Below are 16591 nucleotides of genomic sequence, written 5' to 3'. Positions count from 1 at the left end.
TAGATCGCGTAAATATATAAATGTGTTGGGTGGTGGCGGATTTTAACGACACATTTATATATTTACGAGATCTAACCCAAAAACCTCTATTATGGATGATATTCGTCGCGAAATCCTACTACGTGTTCAGCTGACTCATTTAATGGGTTCTGTTTTTACTGTCATTGTTATTTCATCGTCAAGAAATGAAACATTTAAGAAAACTTGAACGAGCAAGGGGAATGACGACATGGAGATGTTTTGAATGAGGGGCCATGCTATCATCGTGGTTATTACATCGAAATATCACAGTGTCAAGGCCACTACAGCGTCGACAACCCTATTTCCTGCCTAGGTGCCGTTTCATCTTGCATTGGCTCCAAACTTTCTGTGGCAAAATGTAATTATCCACACAAAAGTATCTCTTACACTCAAGCGCCCAGCTTGTCACGATTCCTAACTTTCCCCATCACATCTCTGCCCTGAGCACTCCAATTCTCGCGCCTTTGGCGGAGGATGGAGTGACTCTCACACGCACGCCATCACACGCGCGCCCTGGGGGAGCGGTAGCGTAGTGGTTAGCGCCCAGCTCAACACGAGCGGATATCTCAATCGGTGCCTTAGATCTCCCTGCCCGATGTCGATTCAGCCTTGAAATTAGTAACCGGTGCAGTATGTGCAAACGTCAGTCCTAGGAAGACAAAGGCGGCCGGGCGTGGTGTTGGGCCACCCACCCCCTTCGTGAGTGGAGCAAACCTTCCAAGGTGCTACTCGCGAACAGCACTTGACCCAACAGTCTGTTAAGGCTACACGGAGGATCTTTGTCCTTGAGCCTGAAAGGTCGGCTCACTCTGCCAGTGGGGCGAGCGTCGTGCCAACATGGACACTCCCCTCTCACCACTCCACACTCAGCACTCACCACTCAGCACTCACCACTCACCACTCCCCACTCTCACCACTCAGCACTCCCCTCTCACCACTCCACACTCCCCACTCCCCTCTCACCACTCCACACTCCCATCTCACCACTCCCCACTCACCACTCCCCACTCACCACTCTCCACTCCCCTCTCAGCACTCCACACTCACCACTCACCACTCCCCTCTCACCACTCCCCACTCCCCTCTCACCACTCCCCACTCCACTCTCACCACTCACCACTCTCCTCACACCACTCCCCTCTCACCACTCCCCACTTAGCACTCAGCACTCACCACTCCCCACTCCCCACTCCACACTCACCACTCCACACTCCCCACTCACCACTCACCACTCCCCACTCACCACTCCCCACTCACCACTCCCCACTCACCACTCCCCTCTCACCACTCCCCACTCACCACTCCTCACTCACCACTCCCCTCTCACCACTCCCCACTCACCACTCCCCTCTCACCACTCCCCTCTCACCACTCCACACTCCCCTCTCACCACTCCCCACTCCCCACTCACCACCACCCATCTCCCCACTCACCACTCCCCTCTCACCACTCACCACTCCCCTCTCACCACTCCCCTCTCACCACTCCCCACTCACCACTCCGAGCAGATCCTCACGTTCCGCAGAGGCTAAACCGTCACAACAACAACAACAATAATAAACGCGCTCATAAATTTGCCCAAATTATCTTTTGTGCTCTTCTGAGCAATTCCCCTCATTCTGCAAAAGCGCAGGTGTTGGGGGGAGGGGGGGTGAATAACGCGATATCGATCAGCCCCTTTCACTAAAAAAATTTCGAAAACCCGACTTGTGTAGAAAAAAAGGTATGAAGTTGGCCAATGCGTGGTGCACTGCGATCCACTTTGGTGGACCTTGCCGGGCTCTGCGATTCACCTGCAAGCTACGGAGAGCGGCAATCTCCCACCGGACAGGCGCCAATCCCTAACCAGCGCCATACCTTGGTAGAAGTCGGACTGTTCGTATGAATTCTTCGTCGCTGACTTTAAACGTGCCGCCCCGCCAGCCGTAATGACAACTGTTGTCTTGCCGGTGATGTTCGCGCTTGTTACGAATTTGTCCCGAGATCCACAATTGAATCTCTCGGGATCCATCGTCGTATCGCCCGATACAACAAAATAAACGATGCGCGGACATACGACGAGAGCTACCCCTCGCCTCCGATGAGCACGGTTGGCTACATGCGGCGCGAAAGAAGTCCAACACACAGTACGTACCTGTCGACTACAGAGACACTTACCTGTTGGGGAATATTTTGTTGCTTACACCCCATTCGTAAAAGCTGTCCGGAGCATCCACCTCGTAGACGACTTCGAACACGTTTCCACTTATGACCGTGCCCGGTGGCCTTTTAAACCAAGCCATTTCCAAGCCTGAAATGCAAGTGGTTTTAGGAAAACAAATGAGAAGTAATCGTTGGAGACAAAGACTAAAGAGACGAGGTAGAGGGGAGACTATAGAGAGCGACAGAGGCCAGTCTTCAGCCGGGACTTGAACGTGTTTCATGCAGCGCACAATAACCCTGCCGATCTCAGGGAGCATGAACCATCAGGCAAACTCCGGTCATCCTCACAGCGGCGGCTTTTGGCTAACCGTCGAACAAAGACGGTCACCCCATCGCGTGCTTTCAGATGCGCTTTTCCGGCCGTCTGGAACGCTCTTCCTTCCGATATTATGAAGCCACTGGGGCTGTGCACTTTTATATCGTCTCCATTATAATCTCATTTTTGTTTAAATGCGTTTTTGTGTTTAGTTTGTTGTCCTTCCCCCGCACCTCCGACTAGCGCGATTGGTTACGTACGGTACGAAAGAAGTTCAACATACATACAATGTATCATTATGCTTGTTTACCAAGGAAAGCCTGAGTCTCAAGACTCGTTTTCGGGAGGGCACTGCCAAGTTTTCAGAGCAGTTGGGGGAGGTGATGGTGTTGCTGCTGCTGCTGTGTAACCCCCAATTGAGTCATTTGTGGGTAATTTGTCAGCATTGGGAAGTTTTGACCAATACGACACCAGTTGCATTGCGGGTGTGTTTAGCTATGGGAGGCAACTGCAGGACCCAGAGGAAACCCATGCAGAACAGTGACAAAACGTACAAACTCCACACAGAAATGCACCCAAGTTGGTAATCGAACCGAGGCCTCCTGCCCTGACACTCTGAGCAAAAACACAGCGAGCAAAGCCTTTGTTTATGATTCCGCTCCTGGTAACCCTCTACAGCAGCGCACTGAGCGTGTTTCATTCAGCCAAATATAAAATGAGTGTCTCTAATAACCAATGGTGTAACGAAGTCCATAATACAGGTTTTCTTGGGTTAGATCGCGCAAATATATAATTGTGTCGTTAAACCTCGTCACCACCCGACACAGCCGATTAGTTAGGTTTGTCACGTAAACAGAAAAAGCTAAATCGTTCTGGCTGTTGCCTGATGAAGCTAGTTGCAATTATTGGCGAAACGTCGTACTCAGATTGTAAATGTTGTGGGTTGGCTTTCCAACACACCGGTGTGCTGTACTCGTGATGAATTGGCACGTTCTGTTTACGTGACCAACCTTACTAATTGACTGTGTCGGTTGGTGGCGGGTTTAACAACACATTTATATACTTATGCGAGAAACCCCAAAAAACCTCTATTATGGATGATATTGGTCGCGGAAGTCTATATGTTAAACTGGTGTAACGAAGCTCTGATTAATTGACTGATCAGTGTATACATTCTGAAGTTCACGATCCACGTGTAGTGGCATAGTGCTGGCTGCTGGCGAAAAAGGGGAACTGCGGTGTACGGCAGTACTGAAGTCAGCAGGCCACGATAGACACGAGAGGGGGGCATCTAGGGGAACAGTCACAGAGGGGGGGGGGGGGCATCTGAAAGCCTCGGGAACCCGCCAGGAGGTTCCAGAGAGGGGGCGTGGCCAGGGCGGAGCGAGGCCACCCTGGGGGTCTAAGAGGGGCCCCGGTGAGGGACCTCGGGGCTGTTGCCGGAGTGGGGTCCCCGTCGCGCTGCTCAAGATCGTCGCCATCGTCGCTGTCGTCTTCACTCGACATTGCGCTACTAGGTAGTCGTTGGCTGTTTCGGTTCAGCGCCGTCAGTGTTAGACGGTTAGTGTCGTGTAGAGGCTAGCAACAGTAATTGTGTGTACCCACGTAGTGTTGTGTGTAGGCTTATTTCTCACATTAACATCATGCTAATCCCTCATATTAACATAGCCACTTCCGTTGCCCTCGATAAGGAGGTCGCTCTCCTTTTATCTTACAGTTACATGCTAATTTCTCACATTAACATCACTAACCCCGGCCACTTCTTCATGACCCTTGAGCTACACCCATTTCAAACCTTTTAAAACAGTCTGCCTCATCAGCAGCAGGCCACGCTTTCCCACCTGATGACGGACGCTTGTGTTGCGCCCGAAACGTCGTGATTTATTTTATTTTATACCTACGTGACTTTACCGTGCTCGTTAAATAAAAGAAGTGCCTCCAAGTCTTACTGCCTCCGAGTTTAGTCACTACACATGCATTCAAATCGCATGTGCAAGAATCGATGACGTTTGAGTTGTAACGGGGGGGGGGTGAACATGAACTCAGCTACCTTCAAGTGGCTGCTACGGTCCCCCAAAGCGGTTAAACAAAACAACGATTCGTAAATCCCGAATCGTGACCATTTTTGTCGAATTTACAGAGCTGGGAAGTTGCTAAACTTATTTTTTTTATAACATAAACGGAAAACATAACACGTTAAGAAAATTATTACGCGAGAGAGAAAATACAGTACAGTATAGGGATGCCTCTACTTACGAACAAGTTAGGTTCCACAGATCTGTTCGTAAGTCGATTTGTTCGTAAGTACAACTTTACTCCTGTCGATTCCCAACACGTTGTGCGCCATGTACACTAAACACGGGGAATGGCTTTAAAATTGTATAATCTCCCATAGGTGCAGATGCCACTGTTCTTCACGTTCTGCAGATGCCACCACCGCCATCTATTGTGTGGCGGTTGAATTACGACTCTCGGTCCGAACAAGCAACTGGACATACGAAACATGTTTGTTCGTATCTCTGAAGGTTCGTAAGTAGAATGTTCATAAGTCGAGGAGTCCCTGGACTGCTTAATTGACAGTGCCTCTGGTGGAGGCTATTTGCTGTGTTCCTGATTTTTTTTCAGCTGATCCGGCATAGCTAGATACAACGTTTATGATGAGCCAAAGATGTTACATAAATTTTGATGTGACCTTAAAATATAACATCGCAGGAAGTCAGTTTAACACGTAGGAAGCTTTCGCAACCAATATCATCCATAAGAGTTTTTTGGGAGGTTATATCGCATAAGTATATAAATGTGTCGTTAAACCTGCCACCACCCGACAGTAAATTAGTAAGGTTGGTCACGTAAACAGAACGTGCCAATTCGTCACTAGTACAGCACACCGGTGTGTTGGAGAGCCAAGCCACAACATTTACAATCTGAGTACAACGTTTCGCCAGTAATTACAACTATAATCATCAGGCGACGGACAGATTTGTGGAGAAGTCCTCCTGTTTCGGGTGGTGGCGGGTTTAACGACACATTTATATATTTACGCGATCTAATCCGAAAAAACCCCTCTATTATGGATCGCAGGAAGTGATGTCACCTGCACGGCGCCACTGCTCTGTCCCGAGACACTGCATCCATTCAGAACATCTCACGGTTCGCATCCGCACCCCGTTTGCCCGGGAACATCTGGGCGAGATATTTTGCCGCTGAACCTCTGAGATGAAGAAGAAAAACAACTCCTCAAGTGGCTTAAATTTCGATTAAAAGCTTTCGTGACTGCAGGGATTCATCTTCTTGGTTCTTTCGGTAAAGTCACGTAGAAGGAAAATATTAAAATAATAAAAATAAAACATAATAAAATAATTCTCACGACGTGGCTGAAACGTCGTGAGAATTATTTTATTATGTTTTATTTTTATTATTTTATTATTTCCATTCTACGTGACTTTACCGAAAGAACCATGAAGAACTCAAGTGGCCTTTGCATTTTCACCAAATAGGGGTGGCACTTCCCCGCACGCTCAACGTCCATTCTCAAATTCGTTGGCGATTGTGGCCGTCCACTTAGCTCTGCCCGTGACATTACACTGCTCCTCTCATGCAATTGTTAAAATTGCTTCACGCACTTAATTCGCTGTCTTCCCAGGATTCTTGTTGTACCGATAATTTTCAGAGCCAAAAAATCTTGAAATGCGGTCCTCTTGTTTTCTAATTATATTTCCAAGAAAATCTAACTTGCCTTAATCGAATTTTCCTTCTTAATTTTTCTTGTTGTACCTACTATCCATAATATCACTTTTCCCCACATGCTGTGCGATCAAATTGGTCACAAATGAAGGTGACAAAAGTTATTTTTAATATTAGGGGGGAAAAAAGTATGTGCATTCACTGGTGACTCTACAGAGACCATTCATTCGCTACGTTTGAGAACCCACTTTATTCGCGGGTGGATCGAACCTGGATTCCTACCCAGCTTCTCAGCAATGCCGATTCATCGCTCTACACAACCTGAACCACAATGACCACCTCAACCACCACCTATCTCTGCTACCGAAAATAATCTCCCGGCCTTTGAATAAAGACTCGTGCGGGGCATGTTGGGACATTTTACGGCAGAACTGGATGAGCAAGTTCGAAGCATTTTAATGGCAACGTGATGTGAGCATGTTGTAGATTGCGAGTACATTCATAGAGTGATGGGAAAGTATTGTAGATTGCGAGTACATTCATAGAGTCGTTCGTGGAGCATTCGTGCCGGATGCAGGAGCGGGAGAAGCGACTGAGAGTGGCACCCACGCAAGTCGGTGGCCAAGGGGAAGAAGGAGCTGGAAGCCAGGTGGAGGAGGGGTGCAGATCACGTGGGGGTCGAGAGGCAACTGCGGCATCAACGGCGTCAGCAGCGACGAGGCATTCCCCGCCCCCCCCCCCGTCACGCGCTCACCTCCGCAGTCGATCATGTTGAACTCGTTCGGCTGTGACAGCGGCCAGCAGTCGTACTCCAGGTTGTTCAAAACGTGCCACGGACCCGCCTTGGGAAACATGGACAACTGGAGGCGAAAACACAAGCGTGCGTACGTTCGCTGAGAAGAACGAGGCGCGGGACATTTGTTTGTGTGCGTTACACTTTTGAATGAGGCGGGCTACGGGGTGGTGGCGTGTGGAGATGTGGCACAGTGGTTTGCGCACTGCGATGCGCGATGTATCTGGCGAGCCGAGTTCGATTCCCCACCGATGGCTAAACATCAGTGGCGAGCGATATCTGCCACCGTTGCTGGATTCCAACACTTCACCAACCTGCGCTGACCGGCGTGGTGAAGTATGGTCACCAACCCCCTGCCTCCCGCCCGACAACCGACACGACACGGTGTGGGGAGACCCCAGCAGTTGGTCGACAAAGGGTTATAAATATTGAAGGGCTAAACATTCGTGGTGCTCTTATTTCAATGGCATACTGCAAAGCACGCCGTTTTGCCTGCGCACACCCAGAACAGTAAGATTCCGTACGAACGATACCATCCATGTTAAATCGGGGGCATAAGAACAATGTTCCAGAAGTTCACATTTGGCACTGTTCGAACGTAGGAGCAAAAAAAAACAAATCTGAGCAATTCATTCATTTGCACACAAAATTTGTCACGCATAAGTAGTAACAGCGCCCTCATGTCCAGCACGGCACACAAAGGGGCTATTGTCACGGCATGAATGGCAATTATGTCCAAAACTCTGGTGGAAACTCTGACTTTCTGAGCAGAAACAGAGGAATAAATGCTCATAATTCACACGCAGCACGTTCCCTGTGTTCCCATGTGCCCTTTTTAAAACGTAATTATATATTTTTTTGTCCTCTTTCCGCAGACATTAGGTCCCTGTGTCCATGTGTCTCACACGTGTCAGTCACTCGCAAGTGGAGTTAGCATCCTTGTTCATGACACTTCTTCTGGGTAAAGTGACCATTTCCCTGTATTCCCATGCGGGATGTTTTTCTTGCCTAGAGGCAAACTTGTTTCGTGGAAATGTATCAGTCGATTCGAAAAACAACAATAACATGTTAATCTGTACTAATTCCATTTGTAAGGGATCCTTAAAGAATAGACCTCAGAGCTTCCATGCAAGTGATTTAGGAAAATAAGTGGAAAGTAAACGGTGGAGAGAAAGACTCAAGAGACAAAGGGATCATAGAGAGAGACAGAGGCCAGTCTTCAGCCGGGACTTGAACGTGATTCATGCAGCGCACAATAACCCTGCCGATCTCAGGGAGCATGAACCATCAGGCAAACTACGGTCATCCTCACAGCGGCGGCTTTTGGCGAACCGTCGAACAAAGACGGGCACCGCGCCGCGCGCTGTCAGATGCGCTTCTGCGGCCGTCTGGAACGCTCTGCCTTCCGATATTATAAAGCCACTGGGAGCTATACACTTTTGCATCTTCTAGATTGAAATCTCATTTGTTTATAAATGCTTTTTTTGGTCAGTTTGTTGTCCTTCCCCCGCACCTCCGATTAGCAGGGTTGGCTACGCACGGTGTGAAAGAAGTTCAACATAGTACATACCTGAGATGTGGACTCGAGTCATGTGACTTGGACTCGAGTCAGACTCGAGTCATGAATTTGATGACTTGCGACTCGACTTGGACTTGCATAACAATGACTTTGTCCCACCTCTGAGATGTGGACTCGAGTCATGTGACTTGGACTCGAGTCAGACTCGAGTCATGAATTTGATGACTTGCGACTCGACTTGGACTTGCATAACAATGACTTTGTCCCACCTCTGGTACATACGCACATACGTACATACGAATACGGGTCGGTAGACATATTGAAGGTGGTGGCGGCAGCAGCACGCAGAGTTTTATGAATCTGGAAGAGTGAGACGAATCGTCCTCCACGCCCTCGTGTGACACACGCGGCGTGTTCTGAACATGTTGTTCGCATTACCGCCGTACCATCCTCCACTCGTTTCCTCTCGTCCCTGGGCAGTTGCGGAAATTAGGCAACTTCACAATTTAGAAAAAAAATCTTCTGAATAATGCGGAATATATACGGGGGGTAGGACTCATTCTGAAGTTTTACAAATGGTGGCTTATTTACAGAATAAGTCAATGGTTTCACACGCACACACACACCACAACGGATGCATCTCATACACCCCTCAAGTGGCCCCGTTGTCCTGTACACAATACGCGACACACTTTCCCACACATTCTGTCCTGTACACAATACGGGAAACACTTTCCCACACATTCTGTCCTGTGGTTAGTATTTGTGGCACGAGAGTCAAACCAATATTTCAATTCTCTCAGTTTGAATTTCACCAAACCGTGAGAAACCAACATTTTACATGAATCCTTGTTGTGCATCTGTGACCGTGCTCACACCACGGATTCGCCACAACTGAGAGTCAGCTTCTCAGTAACCATGTGCGATTGAAACCGGGAATTAGAACTCGGGATCTCAGTCTATCACCTCCACATAGTGCTGCTTAGTGATGTGAGGATTCAGATCTTCACCGCAATTGAAAAAAAAAATTACATTTGTTAAGCACGACCTCTTGGTCTGTCCATGCACTCACCGTTCTCTATGTATAATGTTTAAAATCGAGCTGGTAAAATTGCCAGGCTGTTCATTCGCTAAAAGGAGAAAATGCTCAATTTCCCTACGTAACTACGCTGTCAGATGCAGTCTACATTTCCATCCCCTTTGTGCTGATAATCACGCCACTTTCACCATTACAATACCAAAGTAAAATGTATAAAGGCCACTGGAGGAATATTTTACGAAGGCGCTATTATGTGTAATCACACCAATTACAATTCAAATTTCAATAGCGTCTAAATGCGCCTGCATCTCAAGATGCCATTGCGAGCGCGTGGCAGTGGGAGGAAGCATTGACATTCAGGGGACTTTGCCACGGCTACCGAGTCTGGAATTGTACCGCTACAATGTGCAAAGAGTTTAAACCGCGGTATCAATGCTGTTGTTCATTTACGAAAATTGATCCTAAGGATGCGGTGATTTTACGGTACAATAAACCCACATAAGCGATGTGAACAGGCTGCGTACAGGCAATCCGCGACGTGTAACCCAAGGTGATGTTGGCCTGCAATCAATCACATTGCTGTCGACAGTGTTCCAGTGAATGTACTTGAGTAAAGATAAACAGCTCCACCTCGCTCTCCGGAAATAAAATTTGCTTATTTTGCTGAGATGTTTACGATGGTAATTAAACATGTCACGTCGGGCCCCGCGGCACAACATATATTTAAGAATCTGTACGTAACATTTGAACGCTACCCTTAGTCGAAAACCCATTAGGACGTTGACGGGGTTTTTTGAATGATGAGATTAGACCACTGTTATAAAAAATATGAAAAATAATGCGGTGTCTTCCGTTTTATCACGAATCTTTCCTTATTGTGGTTTCAACAAAAGCAATGAATGTAAATGACGATCAAATGTTCATCACTTTCAAGGTACAGTAGTGTATAATATAATTGACTCGAACCCTTCAAATGAGCCGGTGGTGGAAATTACACATTCCTGTGGCAGGGTCGGGTCTATCCATAGGCCAACCAATAGGTTGACTTCTCTACAAAACGGTCCTCATTTTATGTGTGGGTTGAGTCGAGCCCTCAACCACGATATGAACAACGCAGCGTCCCACTTCCCCGCGCTGCAACGTGTCCAGACCGCACCGCTGTCATCCCACGTGCTGCCCTCGTGCGGAGTGGACGCCTTGTCGGTGTTCGTTTACGAGCGAAGATGTCAGGCCTCTCTGAGGACGCTGCCTACGCGTGCAGCGAGCATTGGCATCGCGCAAGGCCTGCGAGGATACAATTTGCCTTTTACTTGCATGTGTGTACGTTCAATTTCTTTCGCGCCGTACAGAGCCGACCGCGATAATAACCGGAGGTGCGGGCGAAGGACAACAAACAAAAACACAAAAAGCAGTTCGAAAGAAATGAGGTTTTCAAACTAGATTTAAAAGTGCATAGCTCCAGTGGCTTCATAATATCGGAAGGAAGAACGTTCCAGGCGGCCACAGAAGCGCATCCAAAAGCGCGCGGTGCGGTGACCGTCTTTGTACGATGGCCAGCCAAAAGCCGCCGCCGCGGTGGCGAGGATGAGCGGAGTTTGCGATGAAGGTGGAGTTGCAGCCCTGACATGTCTTGCTCACGCCACTGCTGGCAAAAAGGGCCTCCCACGAGACGAAGCTCTAGAGGGCCCGTCGAGAGGGCGCTTTGGCCTGCAATACCCTTCCTTGCTGGGCCAGACGTTTCGGGAGAGGTGGGCGTACCCACGCTTGACCCCACCACACGTGACCTGACTGACCGACTCGCTGTGGTGTTTCCATGTCTACTGCTGCTGGGTGGACAGGAAACAGACTTTCGTCAATGTCACATCTGCCGTTCCGGGAGATCGACTCGAACGGGTGACCACTGGATTGTAGGTGCGATGTGCCAGCCATTAAACAACAACAGCATCTGGGTTCTTATTGGCAAACTATATCATTCGTAAATAACACATTCTCCGTTATTTTCAGAATAAAATTTTCCCACAAATTCCGATCGTGGTGAATTGTTACTGCCTAGGGCAAGCAAGTGGCACACGAGCGGCGACCCAGGAGGCATGAGGTTGAACGAGAGGGAATGCACTTGAAACGATTGCGTTGCAGGCGAATGGAGAGAGCGAGCGGGTGGAACACAGCGACAAAGAGAAAGTTACTAAGAGAGAAAGGGTCTCGACAGGAATTAGTCAGGGGTCTATAACGAGGAGCATATGCGAACACATCGTTAGATTGAATGCGTATGCTTTCACAACCAACATTGTTCGTTTTTTTGTTGTTGGGTTCGGTCGCGTAAATGTAAAAGTCAAACCTACCACCACCCGACAGCCATTCGTGTCGAAATTGGCACGTTCAGTTCACGTGACAAGCCGTACTAATTGGCTGTGTCGAATGGAAATGAGTGTACGACACGATTACATTGACGCAACGTAACCCACGTTTTTTTTGTTTGTTTGTTTGTTATTGTGAACATCGTCAGATGCTCCGCTGGAGAACGCACGAAGGATTTCTTGCGAGGAAACGTGGAAGGGGCAGAGTGGAAGAGATAGGGAAGGGAATCGATTTAACACGGAGGCTTTCGTGATTGTAAATGTTGTGGCTTGGCTCTCCAACACACCGGTGTGCTGTACTAGTGACGAATTGGCACGTTGTGTTTACGTGACAACCCTTACTAGTTGGCTGTGTCGGGTGGTGGTGGGTTTTAATGACACATTTACATATTTACGTGGCGATCTAACCCAAAAACAACCTCTAGAAGGGAATGAGTTGAGGGTGGGACAGTGTGAGCGGCTGGAATGGACGAGGAATGAGATCCGCTGAAGATGATGAGTGGTGGAAAACATCGGTTGTGCACTTCGGCCCTTGGTGATGATGATGATGGCACTTGACGATGATGATATTATTTTCACGATTGCGCCGTGCAGCTCACCGATGGAGTTTTCGGGTCGTTCCGCAGTGATTTGTTCGACGTTTGGCTCCACGTGCTGAATTCAGTTCCCAGTAGCACGTGGAGCGAAACGTCGAACACCGTACGGAACATCGCCATCTCCCTCGTTTGTGATAGCGAGCATCATCGTTCATCGCGCACAGCCCGGACGGCTCATCGGTGAATCACGTCCAACGCATTGCCACCTTACGGACATGTTCAAATAACGATTGAAAGTCACGGACATGTTTAGCCGGTTCACGTTTCCCAAAGGGCGGCGGAGTCGAGCTGGAAAGCAACGAAGGGAGATTTGCGGCCACGTCGCGTTACGCAGCGATGCAGATTAGCCGTCACCGCTAACGGCACGGGAGTTCGATCGTGAAAACAAGATTCAATTGCAGCAGCACAACATGATTACATAAAGCTCGCTCTGCGCCGGCCGTCATCACATTAGACAATGCATTGATTTCATTTATACACCATTTAGTACGTACCATGAGGATGTAAATGTGAATCGCGTTCAGACTTGGGGCTTGTGTCTGCATTCTTTTTTTGTATTAGTATTATTTATACCTACAAATGAAAAGTTAAAAACAAATAAACTTCAAACTGATATCGGATCTGTATGTTGTTATTAGTTTGTTTTAGCTCAGCGCCAGGGATATCAAACAGCGCGCTGAAACAGCGGATCGATGCACTGGGCTAGTGAATGCGGTGTGTGTGTGCGTGTATATATACCAGCAGCAAACAATACAAATGTCACCGTGATGAAACAGCCTTCACTCTGAAACATCCACCTCTTGTGTTTGCGAAAAGTAGAAACCTTTTTGTAACAAAATCACAGCATTCTTCTCAGTTTACAAAGCACTATTCTCCCGCTAACATCAACAAAAACTTCCCCCCCTCCTCCTCTCTTCTCTGGCGACGCGTGCGATGTACCTGTGGCAGGAGAAATGCGATATCTGTGCCACCTGCTGCCATCGCCTCGGCGGAACGTTTATTCACTGGCCCTGGCGTCTGTCCGCGACGAGGACATTGGCGGATTCGGCGCGTGCCAAACATCGTCGTCAAAGTTCCGCCCTCTACGTGTGAACGTGACCGTTCGACCCCTTTACTCCCGTTAAAAGCCACCCAATTCGTGGTGGTTTTACATTTTCCACCTTTTTGTTGATTTCAAAATTCACGGTTTATAAATACTTTGTTTCATTTTTTTTTCATTTTAATTGGACGCTTTCCTGAAAATTTGTGAGAGTTTTTTTGTGAAGTAATTACAAGCATCACAAATGCTTAAATGTGCGATATGGAATGTAAACATTACATTTCCATAAATGTATCGTCCTTTATAAATACCTTTGATTATTTTAATAAAATGTTGAGTGCACCCTCGGTCTGCAACGCTTCACATTTCCATGCAACGAATGTCCCCGATTAATTTCATCATCACACTTTAAAAAAAACCACGGGATCTCACGACCCGTTGGATTTCACTCCGCTGAAATCATCACCATCGCAGGGTAGACCGAGGTATCTAAAACCTCGCTGTCACACACCTCGTCTAATCTCTATCGCCCTCAAACTCTGGGTGGGCCGCGAGGAGGGAGTTTGTTTTTGGGTCATTTTCTATAGCACGGTAAATAAACACTCTCACGGGGGGGGGGGGGGAGAGGGGCATCCGTGCGTGCTCGTGAGCGCACGTGCGAGAGAGTAAAGTGAGAGTGAGAGAGAGGCAGGGTGAGTGAGAGAGAGAGGCAGGGTGAGTGAGAGGGAGAGAGAGAGAGGCAGGGTGAGTGAGAGAGGCACGGTGAGAGAGATAAGCTCGCCATATACAGGGCGGGGAAGGTGGCCCTGGAGGGGAAACGTCCGGCTAGCAGCGTGGGCATCTTCCGCGCTCTGGTCGGAGCCAGGGTGTGGCCGGAGTTCCGCCATGCGCGGCTGACCCACGCCGTGCCGGCCTTCAAGGAGCAGTGGGCGATGGAGGAGGCCGTGTGCTCGGTGGCAGATGACGGGGAGCTCTGCATGCTGATATGAGCTACCCGTCGGAGGCCGTCGGACTGCGAGAAGGGCTGCGTGCAGAACGAGAGTGAGCGAGAGCGAGAGGGGGGGTTACATAAAGCAAAGCATTAAAAAAAACGAAATGATGAACGAAGCAAAGTGCCGACTACACCGAGCATCTTCTTGTTTCCACTGATCGTAAAAAAAAGAGAGAGGCAGGGTGAGAGAGAGGGTGAGGGTGAGAGAGAGCGAGAGAAAGTGAGGCCACGGGTAGGACTATTGCACGATATTCGTTGCTACGTTTGATTTTATATTGTTCGACTATGAAGGATATATGGGTTTTTATTATTTTACCCCAGATATAATGGTTCAAAATCAAACACGTATACAGTATTTGAAAATTAAAACATTACAAAAAAATGTATAATCGTGTACTGCATACGAAGCTAAACATCGACCAAAATTAATTTCACAAATCAACCAAAAAAGCTAATTAAATAAAGCACGTACATCTACACAATCGACTGGCACACTCCGTAGCTCTCGTGGAAGGAGTGAATTTGTGTTTGGATGGGGAGTGATTTGATGAGCGTGAATTCTGGCGTTTTGGAAACCCTGCTGCAGCCTTTCGTCAGTTGACGAGCAATTCTGAGTGGAGCCGACCACTGCCATAAACCACGTAATTGACGTTTAGCCAGGAGGCATGTATTCAGAGTAGACACGAGATAGGGAATGTGTTCAGCAGAGATATGAGACGGGAGATGTATGCGGAAGACAAGAGTCAGAGATAGACTTTGTACGCAGACGATGAGAGAAAGATAGAGGTTACGTGTTTAAACGAGCAACACGAGAGGTCTTTGAGAATAGATATTTGGCATCGATGTATTAAAACAGAGATGCGTGAGATCGGAGATGTATTCAGGAAACAGCTACGATTATTCAAAAGATATAGGAAGTGTATTCAGAGCATAGTTATACGTTAGATATAGGGGGAAGATGTAAGAGCAAGCAGAGGAGATGAACGGGTAGAATGTTTACATCACATACGCCACGGAATTGCACGACGAGACTCTTGCATCCTAACCAAGAAGGATAACTTAATTATTTCACACAGACACGTGAAGGATAATTAACGTAATTAACTTCATTTCAAATGCGCTGCGGGCCAATGTTAATGGTAGGCTTGCGTGACACCGCTGTTTGGATTAAATGAGTTGGCGGGTCGAATTTATCCCGCGGGCTGTAGATTGCACAGTCCCAGAATTATGTTGGCGTTTTTTCTCTAAATGTTATATCCCAACATTGCTTAGATCTGATCGTCGAAAAGCCCACAGGGCGCGTTTAAAGCGAAGAATAACGCCCGCGTGTGTGTGTCCAGATTTGGGAGCGGTAGTGCAGTGGTTAGCGTGCTGCGCCGTGAACCCGGCGACCCGGGTTCGATTCCTTGCTCACAGCCAACATTGGTGACCAATAATTGACTGGTCCATGGCCTCCTCTAGGTCGACTCAGCCTTAAATCAGCATTTGGTGCAGTGTGTAAACATCAACATTGTGGAGACAAAGGCGGCCGGGCATGGTGTTGGCCACCCAACCCCTCGTGTGCTCGTTACCAGCACTTGCCACAACAGTTTGTTAAGGCTGTACAGGGTATCTTTGCTTTTGCTCACATTTGTTTAAAAGAACATGACTGCCACCGAGTACGAGTTTGGGGTGCCCTCTATCCAGCAGTAGATGGACAATTATTTATGATTGTTTCTCGATATCCGCTGTATGTTTATTTTATAATTTAAAAATAGTCAATGAGCTCCTGACCAGATATTACACATGTCGGTATCACCTGGGGTGGTCTAAAGTGACAATGGCATGTGCCTATAATGTTACAAAATGTGTGATGTTAGCATATTTTCATGTTGGGGTCAGGATAAATATTCGTCTGTGGAGCAGGACTTCTCTCGTGGGGGAGAAGTGTTGTCCATCACCAACCGCTAGGTGGCGGTTGCACGCGGCGTGAGATTTTTCAGAAATGTACCGACAATATGCTAAACTTCTTTCGCACCGCACGTAGCCGACCGTGCTAAGCGGAAGGACAACTACACACAAAAAGCAGTTCTAAGTAAATCAGTTTTCGATCTA

The 16591-nt window shown here is 47.9% G+C and overlaps 1 protein-coding gene across 1 annotated transcript in view; it reads right to left on the bottom strand.

Moving 5' to 3' along the window:
• The window catches only part of LOC144733404 (atrial natriuretic peptide receptor 1-like), a 59836-nt gene extending 46719 nt beyond the window's left edge, over positions 1-13117 (bottom strand). The window contains exons 1-3 of the mRNA XM_078615315.1: positions 12962-13117; positions 6918-7023; positions 2179-2311 (exon numbers count right to left, since the gene is read on the bottom strand). Coding sequence (XP_078471441.1) covers positions 2179-2311; positions 6918-7023; positions 12962-13012 — 290 coding nt within the window. The 5' untranslated portion in view covers positions 13013-13117. The remainder of the gene's footprint in view (positions 1-2178; positions 2312-6917; positions 7024-12961) is intronic.
• Positions 13118-16591: the final 3474 nt, after the last annotated feature.

The sequence above is a fragment of the Lampetra planeri genome, chromosome 46, assembly GCF_965212315.1.
Source record: "Lampetra planeri chromosome 46, kcLamPlan1.2.h2, whole genome shotgun sequence".
Classification (NCBI taxonomy): Eukaryota; Metazoa; Chordata; class Hyperoartia; order Petromyzontiformes; family Petromyzontidae; genus Lampetra; species Lampetra planeri.
Note: the sequence above shows the minus strand (reverse complement) of the source record. Positions and strands in the feature narration are given on the sequence as shown.